Source organism: Trachemys scripta, chromosome 1 (assembly GCF_013100865.1).
Source record: "Trachemys scripta elegans isolate TJP31775 chromosome 1, CAS_Tse_1.0, whole genome shotgun sequence".
In the NCBI taxonomy this organism is placed as follows: domain Eukaryota; kingdom Metazoa; phylum Chordata; order Testudines; family Emydidae; genus Trachemys; species Trachemys scripta.
The window spans coordinates 249775637-249802893 of NC_048298.1; the positions used below are offsets into that span (position 1 = coordinate 249775637).

General features: G+C 40.1%; 1 protein-coding gene across 1 annotated transcript in view; it reads left to right on the plus strand.

Moving 5' to 3' along the window:
* DOCK9 (dedicator of cytokinesis 9) overlaps positions 1–27257 on the plus strand; it is a gene marked incomplete in the record, with an annotated part of 250627 nt that overhangs the window by 212435 nt on the left and 10935 nt on the right. The window contains 7 exon segments of the mRNA XM_034758221.1: positions 4446–4552; positions 16666–16788; positions 19627–19740; positions 19995–20000; positions 20431–20466; positions 21307–21453; positions 24319–24529. Of these exon segments, the coding sequence (XP_034614112.1) occupies positions 4446–4552; positions 16666–16788; positions 19627–19740; positions 19995–20000; positions 20431–20466; positions 21307–21453; positions 24319–24529 (744 nt within the window).

Sequence of the window (27257 nt, forward strand, 5' to 3'; positions counted from 1 at the left end):
CTGTGGGGTAACCTCAAGCCCTTTCTCACACACCCTCTGGGGAAGAGCTGAAAAAGAAAAAAGGGGAAATCAGCTGTTGCCACCAGCTAATTAAACAACATGCACAAACCTCTTAAGAGAGACAAATCCAATTCTGTTCTTAAAAAATGGTAAATTTTATTAAAAAAGCAAAAGGAAGAAAATACATCTGGGAACTTAGGCTATTGCTAGATTTAAAAAGAGCAACTACAAAGATTAAGCATCAAGAAATAGCTTTCTTGAGGTCCAGCTTAAAGGTTACAAGCAAAACAAAAGCACCTGGGGTTAGCACAGAGGAATCCACAAGCCGTAAAGAATTAAAAGGGAAAAACCTAATAGCGTCTTCCTAGACATTTCTTGATCTACTTACATGTCTGGGGTTTTAGATGAGTAGTTTCTAGATATTATGCTGATGATTTTTCATACCTGTCCCAAGCTTCTCACAGCATAACTGTTCCCTGTCTGCCTCTCCCTGAGAACAACAACAGACCGACAAAAGGGGAGTCTTGTTTCAATTTTTAAAAGTTCTAGCCTTCCCATTGGCTCTTTTGGCCACGTGCTCACTCACTTCCTTTTACCTATGCATCGCAGTGAGACTTTTTAACCCTTTACAGGTAGAGCAATTAGTGAACAGCTACTAAGAGGGATTTTATAGCGGCTGGCTGGCTGGGTGCCCATAAAAGGGAACATCCCCCGCCTTCATTTATCACATGTCCCCCAAATCACAGACGGTGTTGTTCTTCCTTCAGTTTGTCTGAGCTCTGGTCTACACTACAAACTTATGTCGGTACAACTACATCACTTGGGTGTGGAAAATGCACACCCCTGTGCAACATAGTTATACTGACCTAACCCCTACAGTAGACAGTGCTATGTCAACAGGAGGGCTTCTCCTGTCAACATAGCTACCGCCTCTCTGGGAGGTGAAGTACCTATGCTGACGGGAAGATCTCCCATCAGTGTAGGTAGTGTCTTCACTAAGTACTGCAGCGGTGCAGCTGCACTGCTGCAGCGCTGTAAGTGTAGACAAACCCCCTAGATACAAGATTGCACTGAGAAGAGGTGGCACCCCTTAGAGCTCAGAAAATCTACCTCAAATATACAGAATTCATGACAAGATCAGGTGTCGTATTTATATCTTTCCACCCCAAATACCATTGACTCAGCATTTTCAAGTTCTCCACTGCTAAATGGATTAGGCTGTGCATTAAGGCATACAAGGCATCGGAGACTGTGGCCCCAAAAGGGGTCACAGCATGCTTCATGAGATGCCTGGCAACCTCATGGGCAGAAAAAGCAAATGCATATACAGTATGTCAAAAATTTGCAAGGCACCCACCTGGTCAGCAGCTAGTCCCTCCATCAAGCACTATAAGATGGCCTTCCTGTCATCTCCAGAGACTTTGTTTGGCCAGGAAGGTGTTGCAGGTGGTGGCCCAGAAGTAATATTGCCATTTGAGCAAATCTTATAATGAGTAGGGATACCATCTCTCTTTTTCTCTTCTTTCTAACATTTTCCATAACTCTCCTTACATCTGTTCACAGCTCACTACTTCCTAGATGTCCAGAATTGTGGAAGACACTGGCCTCCAGAACAGAAAATTTCTTAACAACAATTTCCTTTCTGCCAACAGTGTCTCCCACAGTTCTACCAACACTGAATGGCTTACAAGGCAAAAGGTCAGATGCTAAGTGGGCTTTTTACAATGGGACTATTTTTTTGGGCAACTGTACATGGTTGGTCTGGTTACCTCTGGAGCATTTGTTACTAATATTGGTATTCCAGTTTTTACAGCTAAGGACTTCATTTTAAGTGTTTGTTTTCAGCTTCATTATATCTTTTCCTCCTAGTCATGAATTTAATAGGTACTTAAATCTATTTTGGTGTGTAGTAATAGCTTTCATTAGACTCTTTCATAACAACTTCTCTGGACCTGAGATGTATTAATGATGGCCATTTGGAGTGATCTCGAGCATGAGGCATAGCCTACTGCCCTTACAGATACCTCAGGAATGCCGTCTGATTTGTGGCCATGGAGACATACTTGGAGATTTTCAGGATGGAGTTGTATATACTCACAGTGCTCCTCCCAAGCATATGGGCCAGTAGGAGGGGTGTGGGCTCCCACATACCGAACCCTGCTGGGTCCATGGGGAGGATGCATGTGGGACTGGATTATTCACTGTGATATCTGGGAGGTTAGACCACCTGGTATGCCTAGCCGATTAGTTGTTAGTGCTCCTGGAATAACACCCGACATTTGGATGGGGATAGGGAGTCAATGGACATTTTGGCCGTTAGAACCTCCACAGCTTCAGTGTACACGTAAACTGAAGCCAGGGGAAGTTGTCAGTGTTCATGACAATGTTTGCTGGGAGGGGAGGGGACGAGGAACTACCCTGACAGGACACCTACTTTTTCAAGCTAATGATAGCTGTGTGTATATTAAAGCCACCACATTGCGAGATATACATTTTAATCTCACTACTGCTGCAGGCAATCATAGATAGAGTTTTACAAGTAGCCCTTAGGTTCCAGATGCCCTTTAACTGGATTAGCTTAGTACCTGATTGGTTTCAAAATTTGCTTTCACTGTTATCAGAGGTTCAAAAAATCTCTGAGGTTCAAGGGCAAATTCACATGCTTCAAAATATATATCAAGTTGAAAAGAATGCCTTTTATACAGCTTATAGAGTGTCTACTTTATGTACTAAGTATGATGTATTGTGCTTTGTGACTAAAACTGTACAACAACTCGATCATATTATTACTGTGGGAATATTACTGCTTTTATTGTTATTTGGTTTAGGATTATGTTGTTGTTGTTTTACTATTATCACGTGCTTTACCTTTCATGCCCATGCTAATGATGCATTGTCATTGCATCCAATGAAAACCCCTAAGATTGAAGCATCTGATATAGAATCTGAAATCCAAGGCTTAATGCAAATAGAAGTTTGAGAATCTTTGTTGTACTAGAAGTACAAAAGGTGGGAGGTGTGGAAGTAGAGAAAGCACTGACAGGGATTTGAAAGGGGAGGTGTGGAAGTAGAGAAAGCACTGACAGGGATTTGAAAGGGATTTCAATGCGAACACTCTCCATTAGCAAGAGTCAGGCTAACTGTAACCCTAATAACGTGAGATTTGTAGAAGCGAGGATCGTGTGATGCGAATGGGAAAGAACTGTGTGAGAAGTTGTTGCGACCTTGTGTAGATAAATATGGAATGTAGACTAGAGTCTAAATAGATGTGAAAAATAAGATATCAGGATGACCTATGTATAAACAAAATGCAGCTGTTGCTCATTATTGTATGTAACAAAAGGTATAAATGCTTCTGTAATTGTTTACCTGTAGAGAGACTTGTGTAGGAGGGAGAAACCCTGTGTCCTAGTGCACTCTCTCCCTCTATGCAATTGCTTGAGAATAAAGTATCTGACTTTGTTGCACCCAACCAGAGAGTGAGAACTGTTTTTTTCTCCGACAAGGGAGATACTTATTTGTGATACGTTGAATACATTGTTGTTTGGCAGTTCCTATGTTCCTACTTACATTGGGAAATCCTAACTTTCTGCATCAGAGAGTTAATTCTAACTAAGTTCCCACAACAAACAGGCTATGAACTACACCTCTACCCCAATATAACGCTGTCCCCAGGAGCCAAAAAATCTTACCGCGTTATAGGTGAAACCGTGTTATATTGAACTTGCTTTGATCGGCCGGAATGTGCAGCCCCACCCCCCTCGAGCGCTGCTTTACCGTGTTATATCCAAATTCGTGTTATTTTGGGTCGTGTTATATTGGGGTAGAGGTATACTTTGCTAATCCACTGATAACAAGTTTTCTTGGTATCTGGAAGCAGTATAAAAAAATCTTCAAAGAGCGATTTATTGTGCTCGTTAGCTTTCTGCAGTTTGCAGCAGAAGTACACAATGCTACCAACTTACCTCTTGAAACAGTTTTTTCAAAACCTTATGTTTGTGTAATTTCTGACTGCATAAAGTTTAATGACATTTTTCACTTTTTGTTTTAGCACAGAAAACTTACTAGATTACAGGAGAAATAAAGTGCTACAAGAGAACAATAAATCCTTTTCCATCTTCAGTCATAAATGAATATTATCCATTAATACATTGGCCCCGACCACCTTGTTTTTTGGAGAAAAGAGAATAGAAATATTACTGACATTTTTACTTCTTCCAATGTCCAAAGTAAATATTAAAGATGTGTGTTGGTTTAAATAATTCATTGAGCACATTGCAAATTTTTCTTTATCATTTTGGTGGTAGGTGCATTCAGATACATTAGCGTGGATTCTCTGTCTCATCAAAAGTGGTGCACAATGACTTAACATAATCCTAATGAGCGGACAAAAATATTTGGATAGCAATTAATTTAATGTGTATATTTTTCTTTTTCAATAATAGGAATGTTTAAGCAAGGCTGTACTACTTTCAGAATAATCACGCCAAATATAGATGAAGAGGCTTCAATGATGGAGGATGTTGGGATGCAAGATGTTCACTTCAATGAAGTGAGTAAGCAAAATTCATATATATTAAAATCAACTCTCATAAACAATTGTTGCTTTACAGTGTTAATTTTATGATTTTTCAATTTTGTCTATTTCACTCTTGGAGTTAATTATAAAATGAGTTAACTGAGCTGACCAGCCTTTAAATAACTGAGTGTACGTTTCTGGAAAAATAACAGCAGCATTTCAGTAGTTCAAAATCCTCAAAGGGAAAAAAAGGGTAACCTAAAGAGATTAACTAAGAACATTAAAAAAAAGTAAAAAAAGATTGTTACATGGGGTAAAAAAACTATGCTAACTGGCAAACTAATCTGATGATTGTTTTATATACTAGCTAGAACTAACCATAGTAAAGATTTTGACCACTTCACCAACAAAGATGTAGATTTAGATTTGTAATGTCTACCAGTAATCTGATTACGTTATTTAACTTATACCATGTGTTTGAATTGGGGTGAAGGTATAGATTGATTTACCATATGTATATTTTCACTTCTGCCAATTGAGAAAAGATGGATAAAGTACGAGCATAACCACTTTGTCCCGATTTGAGCAGTGCTTATTAAGGCTATTTCTGGAGGATCGCAAAGCCTACATACTCTCAAAATCTTCTGACTTTAGGAACCCAGAAGTATCAAAACTTCTTCAAGTGATTGCTCATATTGATTCCAATTAGGTGTGCTCCCGCCATGTGCACAGTTGTCGGAAAGTTTTTTCCCTAGCAGCACCCATCGGGTTGGCTGTGGAGCCTCCTGGAGTGGTGCCTCCATGGCGCTCAATATATGACCTTGCCAACCCAGTGCCTCCTCAGTTCCTTCTTACTGCCCGTGACAGTCATTGGAATTGCGGTGGCTTGCTTTGGCAAGTGTTCCCCTAGTTCTTCCATGCTCATTGTATATAGTTTAGAGTCTCGTAGTTTTGATAGTTTAGCTATAGTTAGTTAGTTAGTTAGGAGTGGGGGGGGTCTTTCCCGCTCCAACTTTCCTGCTTCCCCTTGGGACTCGGGGCATGCCTCGATCCCAAGGATTCAAACCCTGCAAGTCCTGCCACAAGCCCATGCCAATGGGCGACCCCCGCGACTCTTGCCTCAAGTGTCTGGGGGAGGCGCACCAGACTGACCGGTGCAAAATTTGCAGAGGGTTTCACTCCAGAACTAAAAAGGAGCGGGACTTTCACCTCTGTGCAGAGCACTCTGGCCTCCGTAAGAAAAGCGGTGCAGAGGAAGGACTCTGGGCACAGAGACCCTCAGCACTGGCACTCCTCGGCACCGAAGCCGGCGGAGACTGCATGACACTGGTCTCACTCCCCAGTGCCGAAGCAGGACAGGGACCAACCCCCTGCACTGAGGGCTGCTGCCTTGGAAGCCACCATTGCGGGGCATCCCATGGGGGAGCTCCTGGCGCTGAAAACTCAGAAGCTGGCACTGTTTTTCAGAGGTGGGGAACTCCTCACATCAACCTCTTCACCACTCAGGGCAACAGGAGGTGCCTGCGGTTCTGCTCCTTTCGGTACCACAGCCAAGGCTCCCTTGCAGACGCATTTCTCCTCCCCTGGTCGGATCATCTGCTGTATGCGTTCCCGCCATTTCTGCTTGTGCACAAGGTCCTGCTCAAAATCTACAGAGACAAGGCAATGGTCATAATGTTGGCAGCGGTGTTGCCCCGCCAGCATTGGTACACCATTCTCCTGGACTTTCGGTGGACACCCCTGTCACTCTGCCGCTACTTCCAGACCTGATCACCCAAGACCACGGTCACCTTTGTCACCCAGAGCTTCAGTCTCTTCACCTCACAGCCTGGAAGTTCATGGTTAAACCCCACAGAGCTCGTGTGCTTGGAGTCGGGTAGGGAGATCCTGCTTGGTAGCAGGAAGCCCTCCACTAGGTCCACCTATCTGGCCAAGTGGAAAAGGTTTGCAATCTGGTGCTCCCAGGGCCATACTCTGCCATTGCAGGCCCCCATTCCTCTCATCTTGGAGTACCTGTTACACCGTAAGCAGCAAGGTCTGGCAGCTTCTTTCATCAAGGCGCACTTGGCAGCTATCTCTGCATTGCACCTGGGAGTGATTGAGCACTCCGTTTTCACCAACCCCATGGTTGCCGCTTCTTCAAAGGTCTGGAGCATCTGTACCCACAGGTTCGGCAGCCAATCCCTGCATGGGATCTCAACCTGGTTCTCTCCAAACTGATGGGGCCTCATGGAAGGTTGCCTTTCTAGTCTTCATTACTTCGGCAAGGAGTGTTTTGGAACTTAAGGCCCTCATCTCCAACCCTCCTACACGGTTTTCTTTAAGGACAAGGTGCAGTTTAGACTTCACCCTGCTTTCCTTCCAAAGGTTATGTCCCAATTTCACTCCAACCAGGACTGTTTTTTACCCTAAACCTTATGCAAGCAGCCGGAAGCAAAGACTCCACTCACTGGATGTTCGACAGGCGCTCGCCTTTTACATGGAGCGCACAAAGCCGTTCCGAAAATCAAACCAGCTGTTCGTGGCAGTGGCAAACCATATAAAAGGTCTTCCAGCCTCGTCGCGTAGGGTCTCATCGTGGATCACCTCCTGCATCTGCACCTGCTACAAGTTGCTACAAGTTGCCCAACCTTCCAGCCCCGGCACTCACGGCGCATTCCACAAGGGCTTGTTTGCCTCCCCATACTCACCCCACAGCAGCAGCTCGTGCAACTCCAGTTCTGCAGGGCTGACTGGGCTCAGCTCCCCACTCCAGTCATTGTGACCTGGTACACAGGATCACAGCACTCCCCTCCAGCATGATGACAGGGCTGGCCGGGTCAAACTTTTGTGAGTAGTACTGTGACACCATGTGCCAGATTGCAGTGCTGCTCACCCAGATTTGGCGAGGCCGCTCCCAAAAACCTGAATGGCCCAGAAGTTGCAACACCCAGAGCAGGGAACTGAGTCTAGCCAGCCCCACGGAACAGGAGCCACAGGATCTGCCACTATGGTACACATGGTGTACTTATATAATACTTACTATGTTAATGTGTTTATTATGTATCGTTGGTAAGAAATATTTAGTAAGCCAGATTTTTTTGCACTAAAGTTATTTACTGGTTTGGGACAGGACATCAAGATTTTCAAATGGGTCCTCAGCCCAAAAAAGGTTGAGAACCACTAGTGTAAGAGAAAATGACTAATATACATTCAAGGAATATTTCAAAACTGAACACTATTTATAATGTCATAGATGTTTAATTGTAACAATCGGAAACTGCTTGGGCTTTTTCCCCCATTACAGGCCTACTTATGGAAATTTTCCAAAAAAAATCAATTCTGTTTTGTTTTGTTTTTTAAAAAGTCAATTGTATAGACTTTTTTTTTTTTTAACAGAACTACAGTCAATGTGGTCAATGTGGGATGCAGAGAAAATGAAATGTACCACCAAATCTACCTGGAGATTCAGAAGGATATGATGTTAATCACTGTGAGCAATTCACACTCCTCTACATGGTAGGAATACCAGTGGAGAATTATGATTATACAGATATAGATAGATAGATATAGATCTTCTTCTTCTTCAAGTGATGTCCCTGTGGGTGCTCCACTTCAGGAATCGGTGCATACCTGCACTGTTGATCAGAGAATATCAGCAGCAGTGTCCATCTGGGTTGCACATGCGCAGTTGCTGTCTTGTGGCGCCATTGGCACCTCATCTAGACCGCACGTGCCCCGACCCCCTCAGTTCCTTCTCAACCATCCTCAGCCAGAAGTGGAGCTCCGTAGCAGTGTCCCAAAGTCAGTCAGTGACAGATCTAGAAAACATAGTTAGAAATAGTTTCAGTTTATAGTAAGCATTAGTCTTAGTTATTTAAAAATATATATATATTATTTCAAACCACACTCAACAGGGCCTGGTTTCCAGGTTTTAAAAGATGTGGCTTGTGCCGAGACACTATGCCCACCTCAGACAGACATTCCCTCTGTGTCTGCTGCCTTGGTGAGTCGCATATTCCCCAGAAGTGCACTCACTGTAGCAACTTGAAGGCCAGAACCAGGTGGGATTGAGACCTACACCTGAAGTTCATACTTATGGAGAAATCTCTCTGCCTGGCTTCAGACCCCAGACAACAGACCCCTTCTACAGGGCGATCCCAGGTACCTCACCCTCCGCTAAAGACAAGGCTCATTCCTCAAAAAGATTGAGGAAAAGTGCTATGACCTCACCAAAGAGAGAGCCGACAAAAAAGAAACGTCTCCTCTGCCAGGTCGCTGTCCTCGGTGCCAACCACTCCAAGTGTATGCACCTTCAAGGCACCGGGACCTCTGTCAAGTCCTATAGTAAAGACAAGGCGTGTAGAAGCATGTCTAAACCTACCATCTCCGCTGCAGCACCAACACCACCAGTGAAAGAAAAGGCACCAAAGCTGTCACTAGTGGCTATGCAACCACCACCCATGCTGACAACTTCATCGGCATCAGCAGAGAGGGCAAAGATGGCAACATCGGCACCAACCAAGTTAAGTCTCAAAGCATCAGCACCACCCACAGTACCATCAAAACACTGGCACTGTTTGCAATAGCACCGGAACCACCAGCACCACACTATTTACTAAACCAGAGAGACATCCTGGGGTCCTCCATACCAGTCTCTCCACTCTTCGGCACTGATGGCTCCCTGGAGCATACAGCACCGGAACAATCAGCCTCACCCATCACCCCACCATTCTCTAGCAACAAGGACGATAAGCACAAAGAGGGTGTCTTCTCTCACCATTCTTCACCAATCATAACCAGACCACCTTTGGGACCCATGAGATCTATGGCCCAGTATGGACAAGATATGCAGCCCTGGTTTGGACAGCCATGAATATGCCCACCCATGCCCTTCCCCATGCAATGGTCACATTGGGACTCAGGGGCGGCCTACAGGGCACCTTATAACCAACCTCCCACCCCACATAGAAGTAAGATAAGATCACCACCACCATCCTCCATTCCAGATACTACAGAAGTCCAGCATGAAACAGGGGACAAGAGGGAGGAGGGCACAGAACAGGACACAACATCACCTGCACATAATTCCTCATCATCACCAGACGAAGACATAATGCCCCTCCTCTCACCTCTGATGATGATTTTAAGCAGTACCAAGAACGGTTTAAATTGATGGCACAGAGCCAGGAGATCCCACTCAAGGAAGTATCTGTTCTTCTTCCAGTGCTTGCTCATGTCGATTCCAAGTAGGTGTGTGTGCACCATGTGCACAGTCATTGGAAGGTTTTTCCCCAGTGGTAACTGTCCGGTTGGCTGTGGAGCCGACTGGAGTCGCACCTTCATGGCGGTGTATATAAGTCCCTCCGACCCGCCACCTCTTCAGTTCCTTCTTACTGCCAGTGATGGTCATTGGAGCGGAGTGTCTCTCTTGCTTCAGCAAGCGTTTCCCTTAGTATCTCTGTCAGCCTGTAAATAGTTAAATAGTTAGTGTTAGTTACAGTAGTTAATAGTTAGAGTTGGGGGTTCCCCCCACCCCAGTTCCTTCCCTTCTTGGGGTTCGTGGCCATGCCTCGATTCCAAGGCTTTATACCATATGGAACCATCCACAAGCCTATGCCAAGGGGCAAACCCTATGACTCCTGCTAAAGTGTCTGGGGGAGGCATATCAAACAGATCGCTGCAAGATCTGCCAAGGGTTCTGCCCGAGAACGAAAAAGGAAAGGGACTTCAGGCTCAAGCAACTCCTCATGGAGGCAGCCCTCTGTCCCAAGCAGCACTCGGCACCGACACCTCTGTGTAGAGCGCTCCAGTCTCCGTTAGAGAAGCTACGGCACCAAGGAAGGACTGTATGCATAGAGACCCTCGGCACCAGGGCTGGCTCCAGGGTTTTGGCCGCCCCAAGCAGCCTGCCTTCCCTCTGTCTGTATTCTAAGCATGAGGTGAAAACACTTTAGCGCAACTAGGAATATCCATTTAAAACAAACATTTCTATAAGAAATTGAAAATGTTTTCATTTCACCTCTGGCGATACCAGGTCAATCTAAATATTCTCTGGGTGGATACAGTGCTGCCTCAGGGGAAACAAATGTTAATTCCTTAGCCAACATTCCATTCCAGAGCACATTGCAGATCTCTAGCTGCATTTTGGGCAGAGGAACTTCTCTTTGGGGAAAAATAACTACAAAGCAACAAGGTACATATTGCTGTTTATCTTTGTAAGTTAGATTTTTCATTCTTTTGCACAAGCATCTGTAACCATCTTGGGGTTCATTAAATAATAAACCAGTAAATGAGAAAGGAATAAAACAAACTGGAGAGCATCTCTTGAGAACTGCTGCGCAGCACCGTGTTCCCAACCCCTGCCTCCAGGGAACATCTCCAAATTCCTATGTTCATAATACGGTCCCTTTTGAAGGAGCATCTCTAAATTATAATCTTCTACTAACATATCTCTACAGCATCTACACAGGATGTATTATTAGAGAGGGAGATTTTCTTTTTCTTGCCTTTTCTCCCCTCTTTAAGAATCTGACTGAACATTACTTCCTAGTCTCAATGGACAAGTGAAACTGTTATCAAGATAGAATGAAAAAATGTGATGTCTGTTGAAAATTTCTTTTCTGTGATTAAGATCTCTGCTAGTCCTTCCCAAAATGAAAAAAAAAATAAAAGTAAGTTTGTTTTGATTTTAGTGCATATTGGAAACCTTATGTAGACGAGGAGGAATTGAAGTTTTAAAGAAAGAAGGTTTATACTGAAATTAATCTGAAGCAGTTTATTAGAGCATTTTAGAAGCACTCATTCAGATGGCAGCAGGAATGAGCCTGGCACAGCAGACTGCTTTTCTAAGCAGCATTTTCAGCTGCCTCTGGATCCACTGCCGAGGGAGACAACACAGATGTGAAGCACTAGTGGAGATCTTCACAGAAAGAAAATGAGCATATATCAAAATTTTCCATTCTCTGAAACGGTAAGGTTCTGAGAAGAAAATACTGCAGTTAAATGAAAGCACTGATGGGTTTGTATTATCAAAAGGAATTGGTTGTTTTTAACCAGCTCCTATAGTGTTACTTCTCTACCAAATTCACAGTCCATATTGATCAATTTCATAGCCAGAAGATTTTAAAATTGGTCAGTTTCACCTTTTCAGATGTTTATATCTAAAATTTCATGGTTTTGTAACCATGGGGGTCCCTTTGCCAGCAGCAAGGACTTGCGGCTAGGAGTAGTTCAGACCCACGTCCACCAGCCTCCTCCAGCTGCAGGAACCTCCATGGCTGCTGCTCCGCAGTGTAGCTTCCTGCAGAAGGGGGAGGCACTCAGAGGTGGGCCTGATCTCCCATCCCCACCCTCTAGAGCGGCCATGCAAGGGATGGACAAGTCCTGTCCCTCTCCAGCCCAATGAGGACTTGCCGCTAGGAGCCCCTGGCTGGGGTACTCCCAGCAGCAAAGGGGAGATCAGATTTCACAGGGAAGGCTTATTTCACAGTCCATGGCCCGTTTTTCACAGCTGTGAAATTGGTAGGGTCATACTTATAATTAGTCAAGTAAATTGTTTTGAGGAGCAGTTGTTGGGTGAGTTCTAGTGCCTCCTGCTGCAAATAATCAGTAATGCCTTCAAGTTCCCTGTTGGACAGGAGATCCACCCATATGTTCGAGGTTAACAAACATACTGTTTCAGAGAAGAAAAATTACAGGTAAAGACCAGAGTTTCTTTTCCTAGTGTGATTTCATGGTGACATGTTTAAAAAAAATCAGTGCTCTTGTACTGTAAGCAGTTTCTGATAGTTGCATTTTTTACTGGTAAACATAATATACTGTATAGTAGTGATGCGTGTTTAGTTTTGAGCATCTGACAAGCAATAGACATCTAACAAATGTGATTGTAAAAATGAAGTTAGAATTTGAGGATAACAGTAAATTCTATGGTTTAGTGATTTTAGTGCATGTATTAATATGAACCCTAATACTTTCTTTTATCTTGGAAGCACAAACAAGAAACATGGAAACAAACAACATTGAGTGATAACTGAACTTATGGCATAAGGCTGTTTTTATCAGTCATATTTGAATGTGGTTTCGCCTGTTTAATCTCTAGGACATAAATAAATAAACTTTTAACAAGGTCTATAGTTCACAAGATTATCACAAAATGATAGGGGGTTATAAAGTACCTAAGTGTACATGTAAAGGAGAGATGGGGAGGAGAAACTTAACATACTTAATTGAGGAAAAATTAGACCAGTCTAGCATAAATGTGGCAGTAGTCAGGTGATAAGCTTTTACAAATATCTTGGAAGGTGTAAGTTACAATTTCATTTTAAGGAGGAAAAACAATCAAATGTTTCTGTTCCACCTCTGGAGCATCCAAAAACATTGTCCCCTTCCCCATCACCAAAAGCACAGCTGGATCGCAAGTAATGAACTCATCAGTAATAATGAATGTCTGTTATTCCATCACCTGAATCTTCTTATGTACCGCTTCTTTTTGCCTGTCTTTTAAGCTTCTAAGATCTTCAGGAACCACCTTTATCTCTGTTTTGTATAGTGCTGAGCATAGTATCAGTTGTAAATAATGTTAATACTCTTTAATACTACTAGCCTGCTGACTAACAAGTTGTTCTCCTTTTACTTGGATGACTAGCTACTGAAGACCCCATCTAAGCAAGTTATAGTGTGTTCTTTAGAAACCAATTTTTTTCCCTTCAGGTCACCCTCTTTTCTATTAAGAGGGTAGAAATGTCTTGGTTATACTTCATACAGGCACTATTGAATTCAGTCCAGCAAGGCAATTGTCTTCCTTATGGACAGTCAGTTGAGGGATGTTCTAAGAAAAGTCAGTCTACTTGAGCAGCTGCATGTATGCCACAGTACAGCTTTTGGCACAAGAAGGTCCTGGTCCATGACTGGGACTCCTAGGTGCAACGATAATATAAATAATAACAGCTCAACTGTTTTAGGATCATACACTGCAGAATAAACAGCTGGAGATATGGTAACAATGCTACTGTAATTGAGCTGCATACAGTGTAATTTTGGAATGTATTTGCACTTAACAAAACAAATTTTTTATCCATTAAAATGGACAAAGGTATTTGTGAATATAGTATATTCATACCTAGCAATTAGCTGTAATTTATATTACATTATAGCTGCAAATGTGCATTTGGAATCTCTGAGTTAACCACGTGAAAACACTTAGAAAAATAACCCAAATGTATAAGTTTTCGTAAACACAGAAGAGATAAATACTTCCGATTTCCTAGAATTAAAGTAGTTAAATAGTAATATACAAGTTCACAGTGTCAAGACATCTACTGATTTTTATAAGATGATAAAGTGAGGTTACCATTATACAGTGTACTTTAAGCCACATTATAAGAGGAATAAACACTGCAGCCCCACCATGCTGTCCACAAAAAATGCAGCACTTGGACTTCATGAATATGTCATTACATACCTCAGTACACGGGGGAAGAAAGAATATGTTGCATCAAGGCAACACAGTTAAAGTGCTAGAGCTGTAAATCAGCTCTTGCACAATCATGTATCCTGATGTCTACAGATATAATCTTTAATTTTCTGGTCTTGATCTTGGCCCCTGTTAAATTCCTTAGGCGATTCTGTGTTCTTCCTCCAACAAGGCAGAGCACAGAAGGCACAGCTAGCTAAAGAGAAGAAGAGAGCAAAGATGATTTTATGCCCTACAGTGACCTCTGTCAGGCCCAACAATGCATTCTATATAATTTCTTTTAAAAAAAAACAAAATGTAACCTAATTTGGAATAACAAATGCATTAGAACTGGGTGAGGGGAGGCGAATACATTCACCATTTTAAAATTTCGTCTCTCCCTTTTTAAATTTTATAGTCCACTAGTCTAGTAGTTTACAGATGACTGATGGAATGGAAAAGCAAAACAGGATGAGAGAAGGAATGTATAGTCAAAAAAGTTACTAGTTTCATAATATGGTATCTATTTAATGTATTGAAGTGCATGCAAACTACAGACACAATACTTCTAAAGATTAAATGACCCAAACAAAGCAAATGAAAGAAAACATTTAAACGATTGCCAAATCTTACCACAACTATTGAACCTGCTTAGCATGAAAAATAGTTCCATGTAAATACCACTTACTGAAATAAAATATATTGGCCATAATTTTGTGCCAAGGAATAAAGCTTGTATACAAGGCTAATATTATGTTAACATTTTACTTATGTAACAATTTTATATACTTGTTTAAATCTTCTGGTGTCTGTAACTCTATTATGAGAGAATCATATGAAACAAATGTCATTTCTAATTTGGCCAAATAAAATATTTTACTTATTCCTCCAATCCTGAAATAAACTTGGTTCATTATTCTAATATTTAAACTGATTTTTTTCTTATTTCTCTTTGAAATTCTAATAGTCATTGCAAATTTATGGGAACAATTACTCTTTTATCATTGTAGAAGTCCTTTATTAACTTTTATACCAGAGTCATAAATCACTACAGCCTATATTTTTCACACAATACATTTCCTTAATCTAGCCTCAAAGTCCATTTCCTGCAAACCCTTTATCATTCTACATTAGTAGCTTTTCTCCACACTGTCCAATTTCTCTTCACTGTACTATTGCAAAGTGCGTGTAGTACTCCAGTTGATAGAATTAGTCTGGTAGTTCAAATTTGCTTATGATTTTTAATGTAATAACATTCCATTAGAAAATATATGAAAAATGCACACTTTAATGACAAGTAATCCATAGTGGGTTTTTTGAATGAAATATCTATTCTATGTTGTACTGGACTATTAAGAGTTATAGTGGTACATAAAACAGAAAAAGATATGTTGTACAAAATGGTACCACAATTAAGTGCATAAACGATTTGCCTTAACTAATCTTCTTGCAACAAGAAAGATAGGGTTAAAAAAAAAAAAAAAAAAAAAGCCAGGAATGTTATGCCCAAGTTGCCTTTTTTGCTTCCTCATATTTCTCAGTTTCTTAAACTTTCTTGCTCTTGTCATTTATCTTTTCATCTCAGACATGGTATATCAAATTCAAGTTCACAGAATGTGCATTAATAAGTACACATTTCTGAATACCTATTAGTGTAATGCAGGTAATTGCACTGAAAATGTAATTAATTGGGTAGTTCTTGTAGAACCTAAATATAAACAATAAAATTTAAGTGTTGTATCCAGTTGGCTTTTTATTAAGTAATGTTTTTCACAAACAGAACATAAAAAGTACATAATAAACAGAAAATTTGCTTTATAATATGGCTTCTGAAAAGTCATTATAAAACTTATTTGCTTGACTGCATATAAACATACCCAAAACAAAAGCTATATAAGGCAAGAATGTTCCTTTGTTAGGTGTACTCACGTTGAGTTGTCTTTGAAGTTCATGAAGTTCTCTAAATCAATGTTCTCCTCCTTGCGTGAGGAGGTTGTGAAGGCTAGGACTATAACAGGGTTTAAAAGAGAACTAGATAAATTCATGGAAGTTAAGTCCATTAATGGCTATTAACCAGGATGGGTAAGGAATGGTGTCCTTAGCCTCGGTTTGTCAGAGGGTGGAGATGGATGGCAGGAGAGAGGTCACTTGATGATTACCTGTTAGGTTCACTCCTTCTGGGACACCTGGCATTGGTCACTATCGGTAAACAGGATACTGGGCTGGATGGACCTTTGGTCTGACCCAGTATGGCCATTCTTATGTTCTATTCTAACGTGCTATACACCGCTACCTCGATATAACGCCACCCGATATAACACGAATTCGGATATAATGCGGTAAAGCAGTGCGGGGGGGGGGGGGGAGGCTGTGCACTCCGGTGGGTCAAAGGAAGTTCAATATAACATGGTTTCACCTATAACGCGGTACGATTTTTTGGCTCCCGAGGACAGCGTTATATCGAGGTAGAGGTGTATAAAGTAAAAGCAAAATGTGTATGTTCACATCCAAACTGTATTTGAGTTTGTTACTGTGTTGGATTTTTATAAACCAATACTCTGCCTTAAAACACAATGCCTTTACATATTTTTGTTTTGGGAATCTATCTTTTTCAACAAACTACCATTTTCCTTGTGTTTTCTTGGGAAGTTCTTTAATGTAGACACAACAAAACAGTGCAAAACAGCTAAATTTTACTTTTTTTTAACTTTAGGATGTGCTAATGGAATTGTTAGAGCAATGTGCAGATGGACTCTGGAAGGCTGAACGATATGAACTGATTGCTGACATCTACAAACTTATCATTCCCATTTATGAAAAACGGAGGGATTTTGAGGTATTTGATAGGCTTCTGTTTTAAAATTTATCTATGAAAACGATCTAGCCTTTTGAATCTATAACAGTATGATGTATCAAATATCTCTGAACAATACAGCATCAGAACAATTTTATTTGAAGTATTTGTTCAAATTTAAAGTGGGCATGTTTAATTTAAAACCAAAAAAGTTTGGTCTTTCACTTGCACAGTTCCTGCTTCATGTATACCTTGAAGAACTAAATGGTTTTGTATATGCCTTTCATCACTGGAATTTATACTGTGCATCCAATTAAAAATCAATATGCAAAAACAGAGCTTTTCATAAAACAATTTTATATGCATGATCCTGCATGTGTATACATATAATAATAAAAAGTTAATGTAATGAAATTATTTTCAGAATTTTTTTTATCCAACTGAAAACCAATGGCAAATACAATTCTAACTCCAAAGAAGTTCTGAGCATCTTTAACTACCATTTAAGTCAATTAGAGTTGCATGTTTAACACCTCTTAGGATTTAGCGTTGTTACTTTTAGGATTGTTTTTCATAAACTTTATTCAGTAGTCATTTGATATTACATTACTGTAATATCAAATAGTATTGAAAATGCAATATGGGTAATACTGAGGGATGTACTGTATTCACTTGATGCATGATCATTGACAAGTCAGTTTGGGCCTGATCACAGCCACAGTTATACACTGACACAGAGACGTAACGGGGAGTTATTCCTTCCCTACCTTCTCCTGTCAGCAGATGGGTAGGGGAATGGGTGATGCTTAAAAAAAGGCTCCAGTGACATGCCTGGCAATTATGGGCTAGTAAGCCTAACTTCAGTACCAGGCAAATTGGTTGAAACTATAGTAAAGGATAAAATTATCAGACACATAGAGAAACATGATATGATGGCGAAGAGTCAACATGGTGTCAGTAAACATGTGGACGGGGGTGATCCAGTGAATATAGTGTACTTGAACTTTCAGAAAGCCTTTGACAAGGTCCCACACCAAAAACTCTTAAGCAAATTAAACAGTCATTGAATAAGAGGGAACGTCATCTCATGGATCAGAATCTGGTTAAAAGACAGGAAACAGAGTAGGAATAAATGGTGGTTTTCATAATGGAGAGAAGGTAAATAGTGGAATCCCCTAAGGATCTGTATTGGAACCTGTGCTGTTCAACCTATTCATAAATGATTTGGAAAGCATAGTCAACAGTGAGGTGGCAAAATTTGCAGATTATACTAGATTACTCAAGATTGTTAAATCCAAAGCTGACTGCAAAGAGTTAAAAGGGATCTCACTAAACCAGGTGACTGGACAACAAAATGGCAGATGAAATTCAATGTTGATAAGTGCAAAGTAATACACATTAGAAAAAATAATCCCAACTATCAGACGAAATGATGGGGTGTAAATTAGCTGTTACCACTCAAGAAAGAGTAATTGTGGATACTTCTCAGAACATCTGCTAAGCGTGCAGCAGCAGTCAAAAAAGCTAGCAATGTTAGGAACCACTAGGAAAGGGATAAATAATAAGACAGAAAATATCATCATGCAGCTGTAAAAGTGGATGATTCTGTGTGCAGTGCAGGTTGTTCCATCTCAAAAAAGATGTATTAGAATTGGAAAAGGTTCAGAGAAAGGCAACAAAAACTATTAGGAGTACAGAACAGCTTCCATCTGAGGAGAGATTTAAAAACACTTGTTCATTTTAGAAAAGAGATTACTAAGGGGGCTTATGATAGAGGTCTAAAAAATCATGAATGATGTGGAGAAAGTTAATAGAGAAATGTTATTTACCCATTCACATAACACATGAACCGGGGTCACCCAATGAAATTAATAGGCAACAAGTTTAAAACTAAAATAAGGATGTACTTCTTTACACAACACACAGTCAACCTGTGAAACTCTTGCCAGGGGATGTTGTGAAGGCCAAAAGTATAACAGGGTTCAAAAAACAATTAGGTAAGTTTGTGGACAATAGGGCGATCAATGACTATTAGCCAATATGGTCACAGACACAAGCCCATTCTCTGGGGGTATATCTACACTGCAGTTAAAAACCTGTGACTGATCCATGCTACCTGGCTCAGGCTAAGGGGTGTGGGCAAAGGGGTTATTTAACTGTGGTGTAGACATTCAGGCTTGGGCTGAAGCCCTGACTCTGGGACCCTGCGAAATGGGAGGATCCCAGAGCCCAGACATCTACACCGAAATTAAACAGCCCCTTAGCCCGAGTCCACCAGCATGTGCCAGTCATGGGTTTTTAATGCAGTGTAGACATACCCTAGGTGTCCCTAAGCCTCTGATGGCCAGAACCTGGGACTGAATGACAGGGGTGGATGACTCGATAACTTCCCTGTTCTGTTCATTCCCTTTGAAGCATCTGGCACTGGCCACTGTTGGAGGACAGGATACTGGGCTAGATGGATCATTGGTCTGATCCAGTATGGCCGTTTTTATATTAAGCATTGGCTATGTCGTCCCCCAGTGCGCCAGCCAAAACAACTGAGCCAACATATGCTACTACTATGACAGTAACAGTTTATTCTCTCACACACACCCCTCCCCTCACTCATTCACTCACTCACTCTCACTCTCCTCTGAACAAGGAGGACTAGAAGGAGGACTAGAAGGAACATAACAATCTAGCCCTTAGTGTCTTAACTCCACTGCTGAGTCCTAAGTGGTGGTAGTGTTGTTTTTGTTAATACATTTTCTTTTAGAAGGTTGATGTTAGTGACTAAAAGAGCTTTTTCTCCTTAACACAGTGCTTTTTTATGTTTAAAATAAAGAGAAAGTGTTGCTTCTAAGTGCTGCTATTCCAAACTTCTGTGGTGTTTTTTAGAGACTAGCTCATCTATATGACACACTTCATCGGGCATACAGCAAAGTAACAGAAGTTATGCATACAGGCAAGAGACTACTTGGCACTTATTTCAGAGTAGCATTCTTTGGACAGGTAAGCATTATTTAATATCACCTTGTCAACTATAAAATACGGTCAAAAAACTATTAAAAATTTTGCAACATATCCTGATTCACTCTTCCTTTGATTTCTATATTGACACTGCAAAATACAAAACATGATAGATTTGTTCTGGTAGTAATGATTGTCTGGTTTAATACATTTGTCATATCCAGTGTGATTCCTCCTTATCTTCCTCAGTAAACTTTCTGCTTTTTCTTTTTCTTTCTTTTTGTTACTATCTTAAGGCAGCGGTAAGTTCTCCATAATAATAATTCTTAGCAATTTTTTGAGCACCATCTTTGGTACTGCAGTGTGGTTTGCAAGTTTGCTTTTCAGATCTGTATGCATTCTAGCTGTTGTAATTCTAAAAATAACATTCAGTGCCATTTACAGAAACAAATCACCTATTTCCTATACATCAGCGCTGCATGCTTCAAAAAACTAAATCAAAAGTTCTGGCTGACTGTGTGCATTTGACAGCTTCACATCCTGTAATATATCTACACTGTATTTGTATCAGTAAAATATGCCACAGTAGCCAAATACTGTGTACATTTGTTGTGTGTGTAACTGATTTCATTTGGATAGCTGACAGGCTGTTTAGGGAATGGGGAGATTGTAAACTACGTTGAGCAATATAACCTTCAATTTATTCTGTTGTTGTCTTTTATAACTTTATAGCAATACCAGTTTACAGACAGTGAAAGAGATGTGGAGGTAATTACAGTAGCTGCTTACAAAGCAAGCAATGCAGTAAAAATTACTGCATTTCAGCTTAGTTTGATGTGGGTATTTTTGTCAGTGTAGCCTGTGTTTATACATGGTATGTTCTGTTTCTTTCACTTTTTGTCCGTTCCATCTTATGACAGAAATATTTATTTTCTGATTTAAAACATTAGCTCAGACTTGGCTTTTTGCTTTAAAGCAGTCACCTGTTTCACCTTCCATGCACTTCTATATTTGATTCAACCAAGATTTCAAAACAGGCGGTTTAACAGTGAAAACACACAAATATTTATGTTCAATATAATGTAAAGATTTTTAAATGAGAAAGTAGGTGTGGTTTTATTTCATTGTACTGTACAATCCAGTATGTAAAACCCCCGTAAAACTGTTTTTCAATCTTTTTTTGTAAATTGTTATTGAAGCAGTCAATGGAGAGTCAAATAATCCCTTTTGGCAAGGAAATGCATCTTTTGGCAAGTGAAACAGGGATGAAAACAATTCATTTTGGAAGAATATGAAAAATCAGTTTTGATCCCAAAACTTTTAATGTTAGCACATCAAATAATTACAACAATCCTTTCATAAGTTTGTAATTTTGTGTGCTTCCATTACCTGTGCACTCATTCTATAGTAGCTAATTCACTTTTTTTTCCTCATAGGGTACCTTTTTAACTTGGATTTTATTTTGATAGTTTTGATAGATATTTTTACTTTTGCTTGAACCGTGACATTGAACATTTAAGTTTGCCTTGAAAAGCATAAACCACTCTGTACGTTGTAACAATTGGCGGCTGTTCTTTAAGGATTCTAATTATTGTTTGTTTCTTACAGGGATTCTTTGAGGATGAAGATGGAAAGGAGTATATATATAAAGAGCCTAAACTCACATCTCTTTCAGAGATTTCCCAGAGACTACATAAGCTCTACTCTGACAAATTTGGATCAGAAAACGTCAGAATGATCCAGGATTCTGGCAAAGTAAAACTGTTTATTTGTAAAGCAGGATATGTTATTTAAAACTAAAACAAGTTTATCCCAAAAATCTCATAATTACATTTCATGAATCTCTAGAAAATCAAGAATCTGAGTTTGAATCGTCACTATCCTATCCTAATTATGTGTGCACACATGCTGCGTATCTGAATAAAGTGTTGGCTCTAGGGGGTAAGGGGCATGATGGCTCTCATAAAGTATGCCTTAGTTTTGAATTTCCTGGCTTTTGTCATGCATAGCAATGTAAGGCTTTTCTGTTAAGACAAAACTGAGTAACTTTTAAATCTGCCTTGTTATCTTTAGGTCATTTGGCTACTTGCTGCCCACACAGTGTACCATAGATCCTTCTCCTTCCTATGCATGCTCAGTTATCCTCACAGAGGATTTTTCCCACTTCTGCAGTTTGGGGTAGAGTCCAAATTGATTCAGTTGCAGTGAGAGATACAGACTACCGTTTTGTGAAACCCTTTCACAGGTTCTCAAACACTGTGGGGCACAGATGGGTTTTCAGGTTCTCAGACACAGATGGAGCAATAGTAGTACCTAGATAGAAGTCTCTGTGTCCAAAATCTAGTGTACAGTAGAGCTAGAGCTCCCTTTGGTAAGCCTAGCTGAGTATTTATTGGGAAAAAATTGATAATTTGCCCACAAATCTCTTTTATATGATTAGCCTCTCAAATTAGCCCTTTGTCTGCTTTGTCACTCAGTTGGAGATATTCTCCCTCATGGCTGAGGGTTCCCAAGATGGTGCGCACACATAACAGAAGATCAGGCAGAACAGAGCTACAGCAACCCTCAGGTTGAAAAGGACATCTTGTGCATAAGAGGCCATTCTAGGTCCCAACTCGTTCCCCTTAACATCTAGTCCAGAACTCTTGACCAGCAGCTAAGCTTCACCCTCCACCAAACTCCAGAGCCAGCAGCAGTTCCCTCCTAAATTACCACTTCTTGCCTGTCCTGCTTCTGTCTATCTGACAAGGTCACAAGATTCATTTGACACTTCTCAGCCTAACAAGGCAGCAGAGAGGGTGAAGCTGCCCCCACTCACATTGGAACCTGAATGGAAATAAAAACTCAGGCTAGGACCAAACTTCACAGACCTATGCTGTACCCTGAGTTCTTCGCAACCTTTCCAATGTGCTTGGATATAAATGCTTTAAACCTAGTGAGGATTTCTCTTACAACTGGTCAAAATTGGTGTGTTTGAGGAGAATAGGCTGTACTCTATCCTTTTTATATCTATGGACTATTCTCAGGTTTTGCCTCCATCATGCAGTCTAGTCAGAGTTTTCAGGGAAGTGTCTGTCTTCCTGTCTTTGTCTCATACTCAGCAAGCAAAGTTACCCATAAGGTCCAGGGAAGGGGTATGAAAACACCGCAGACTTTTCTTCAAAAAAGAAATCAACAGTGTGTCTGAGTGGGGTAGGGCACTGGACTGGGACCTTAAGAAACTTGAGTTCTAGTCCCAATTCTGCCATTGTCCTATTAGGTGACCTTGAGCAAGTCTCTTCACTTTTCTGTACCTCGTTTTCCATATCTAAAATTGATATATAGCACTTGACAAAGGAGGAAAGTACCATTGAGTTGTGTAGATAAAAAGCACTGTATAAGAGTTGGGAACTATATTTTCTTTAATATTATCTTTCTGCACATGCCTCTTCCTTTCAGGAAAAACAGTCACAATACTATACAAAAATTGACCGTCAGAAGTATCTTGCGTTTATGATCCCTATCATCATAGTATTGGAGTGCCTCATACTCATGAATGAGTTGATCATAATAATTCCCTTGTGAGGTATGGAAGTATAATTATTGCCACTTTACAGATGGCAAGTTGAGGCACAAATAGATAAAATTATATACACCTCTACCTCGATATAACGCTGTCCTCGGGAGCCAAAAAATCTTACTGCGTTATAGGTGAAACCGCGTTATATTGAACTTGCTTTGATCCACTGGAGTGCGCAGCCCCGCCCTCCCAGAGCGCTGCTTTACCGCGTTATATCCGAATTCGTGTTATATCGGGTAGTGTTATATCGAGGTAGAGGTGTATTCAGAGTCACACAGGCAGTCTGTGGCAGAGGCAGTAATTTAAACCCGTGTCTCCCAAGTCCCAACCCAGTGCCTTAATCACAAAGTGAAATCCTGATCCCATTAAAGTCAAAGACAAAACTCCCATTGTTTTCAACTTCAGGATTTCACCCAATGACTTCGTTTGAATGTTTGTAGTGTTGTTAATACTTTTAGTGGTTTACCGAGTTGATTTGTCATGTTTTGGTGACATTTCTGGGGTATTTTGTTTTAAGTTTAATTTTTCTACGTGATCTTTTGACTTGTTTTTTTGCTTTTGATAATATTTCTCTCTGAGATGGTATTCTATAAAGAACATTTTTAACTGGTAACAATATAACAATAATAATTTTTGACTTCAAGGTTTATCTTTGTACCAGCCGTAGAGAGACAGGACACCAGTATTTGTTTCCTCACTTTTGACTGCTCAATTGTGCTTACTTAATTCTTCTGTTAATGTAGCGTCTTAATGGAATTTAATATAATTTGCTATGTTGACACTGCTCTGTGGATGTGTCTTTTATCTGCAGTCCAGTACTGTAAAAAGGTAGAAAATTGTGTCACTAGACAAATATACTAATGTTATACTATCACTGCCTGTAACTTTTAAGTTAATAAAGGAGGGTACTTCAGTTTTGAAATCAGTGGAGCTCAGGGGTTTCGCACCTGGATTTACTTGCAGAACCAGAGCCAAATTTACTTTATAAAAACTATACAATTTCAAATTAAAAAATCAACTTTAAATAGTTGCAATTTAAATATTTTTCTATTTTTCTAAAGGTGAATCCCAAGGATTTGGACTCAAAATATGCATATATACAAGTTACACATGTAGTCCCATATTTTGAAGAAAAGGAATTGCAAGAGAGAAAAACAGAGTTTGAAAGAACTCACAATATTCGTCGTTTTATGTTTGAAATGCCCTTTACTCAATCTGGTAAAAGACGAGGAGGAGTGGAAGAACAGTGTAAACGACGAACTATTTTGACAGGTATTGTATGATGGATTTCTCTTTTTAAAGAGGACTGCTTTTTTGTATTATGTCTTCATATTTAGCTCTTGGTGTTTGGAATTCTGTAAGTGAATAACCTCTTGTGTTTTGTCAGGAGAATCCCAGTTCATTTCAAGGATTTCATGCAAGACTGTTGATGGTAGCTACTAAAGCAAAATAAACTAAAGATTAGGTGTAGGCCAAACAAATTTCTTTTCTTTCAAACTGTACATACACTTCATGATGTATTAAATGTAACACAGAAATCCTCTTACTTTTCTGTAAGAGAGTATTGATCCTATGGCAGTACATTTTGTCATGTGATCCCTTTGCACTCCGATAACTGCTGATCAGAGAATGTGGAGGAAGATCACATAAGAATAGGATCCCACATAGCATTTACTTTCAAATTAATATTTTTGTTTTGGATAAAGGGGTTCCTCAATCTTTTTTTTTTTTGTGTGTGTGTGTGTGTGCTTACCTCCCTTATTTATAATGCAATAAATAATAAGAATATGGAAACTAGGGCTAAGAGTTATCACCATATCAGTTAGGGCTGTGATCTTGGATAAGACACCTCCATGGAAAACCTATGTGCTGTAAGAATCAATGATTGAGATTCAACGAATGTCAATCTTCCTTCTTGGATTGGTACTTAATTAGTGCCTCAAGATGTTGTCAGATACCTATGTTACTGGAAGAGCTGATGATCTGGCTGTGTCATAGGATTGAGTTCAGTTGGTTTGCTCTGGCATGAACTTCCAGTATGATCGTGGGTGAGTCATTCACTAGTTTGTCTTAACTTTCCCATTGTTATCTTTAAAATGAACATTATTATCTCTTATGGGTGTAAGTGTCTGAATTCACTAATACCTACAGAATACTTTGTGGACTTTATATGGAAGGCACGATAGAAGTGTGAAGTGTTACATTTTATCCAAAAGATAATATTTAAACCTGGGGTCCTGACCATTTATAGTAATTAAACTTCTCGCTTTGATCTAAAGTAGGATCATTAACCCAAATGTCCTTGTTGTATTACAGTTTGGGTATTTTCAGTCCACTTGCCTAAAAATCCTATGTTGTTTTTTAAGTACTTTTCATTTCCCATCCAAAAATATTGCCTAGGGTTAGACTTGCTACTTGAGCAGTCTGGAGATTTTTCCAATGGAACATTTTTCCAGTGGAAAATTCCAGTTCTCTGAAATCAAAACATTCTGAAGAAACATATTAATTTTTATGAAACTTTTGACAGAAATCAGGTAGGTTCCATCAGAAACTTGCCTGGTTTCCTACCTGCCTCCTTGGCAGCCTGGGTTCTCAGATCTTCAGCTGCCCAGGCTTCCAGGACTTGAAGCTCCTTGGAACACCAGGGAGCTTATTTCATTTTGGATTAACAAATCATTGTGGGCTTGCAGTTCTATGAAAAAATTGAAGTTTTTGGATTTTCATCCTGATTCAGGATTTTAAAAAAAAATCCAAAAATTTAAATTTTTTTAAGTTCTTTTTCCCAGCCAGTTCTAGTAACTACACTTGTGTAGCTTGAGAACTGATTCTCCTTCTAGAGTTGCCTGTGTGCTTGCATAGCCTCTGCTGTTAGCATCCAGTGAGTCTGCTTGAACCCTCTTATATCTTAAGCTGGAAGATATAAAGGGGAACTCTTTCCCAACTGCTGTTTTGTTCTAGTTAACTCCCATAGGAGCAGCAAGTGAGAATCTACCAGTATCCTGGATGCTTTCGTCTGTCAGTACCCTTATTCTATCCAATATGGGTTTTTTGCTTTTAGCTTTTTAGTTAGATTCTTTTAGTTCTGCAACATTGTGACCCTACTGGTGTTTGACCCCATTTACACAATCCTTCATTCTCCATTTCTATGTTGATTATACACCATGGTTAGCTCACAGGATTTGGGTCTTAATTCTTCTTTTTTCCGAGTCTCCATCTCCAGTTGGTACCATGCTTGATCCCAATAAAAACACCATCTTTAAGCTTTGCCAATCAAAAAATGCTACAACAACTGTTACTGCTGACTGTGTATGTTGCCTCGATGAGGGTCACCATGCAGATTAAATACACAGGCATCGCTATCACCTTGAATTCAAAGGGAGTAGGAAGGCTGCCTCAAATGCCATCTGTTAGAAGAGGTGGTTAATGCCATTTGTCAGAGCTTGAGAAGCATGGAAAGGCCACATCAAAGGGCACCTCAGCATCACTCTTATGGCTAAGGCCAGTGCTAAGTCCTCTGGGTCAACATCAAGGGGCTCCTTGACAACTCTGACATTTGGTAGACCAAAAATGTTGGTGTCGAAGCTAAGAATACCATGAAGGCTGACTTAAAGGCCTCTCACCTGGAAAACTTACACCGACTCTTTGAAGGTGACCTTCAAAGTATTTTTTTAATTAAATTTGTGCCTTTTTTCCTATTCAGTTTTTATCTTAGTAAAGCCAGAAATCACACATCTGGTCTTCCCTGTTTTAACTGGAGAACTACTCTGGGACTTGTCTATACTGGAAAATGTATTGTGTTATACCATATTAACTAACACAGTGTAAATACAACTTAGTTCACATTCTCCCTGCCCCCTTTGAATTAAGAGGAAAATTACAAGGAGATATTACACAACACTACTATGACTACCTGGACGGTTATTAGTTAGCAAATATAACTTTATATCATAGCTACAATGTGTACATCTATTGAATACACAATTTTAAAAAATAATACACA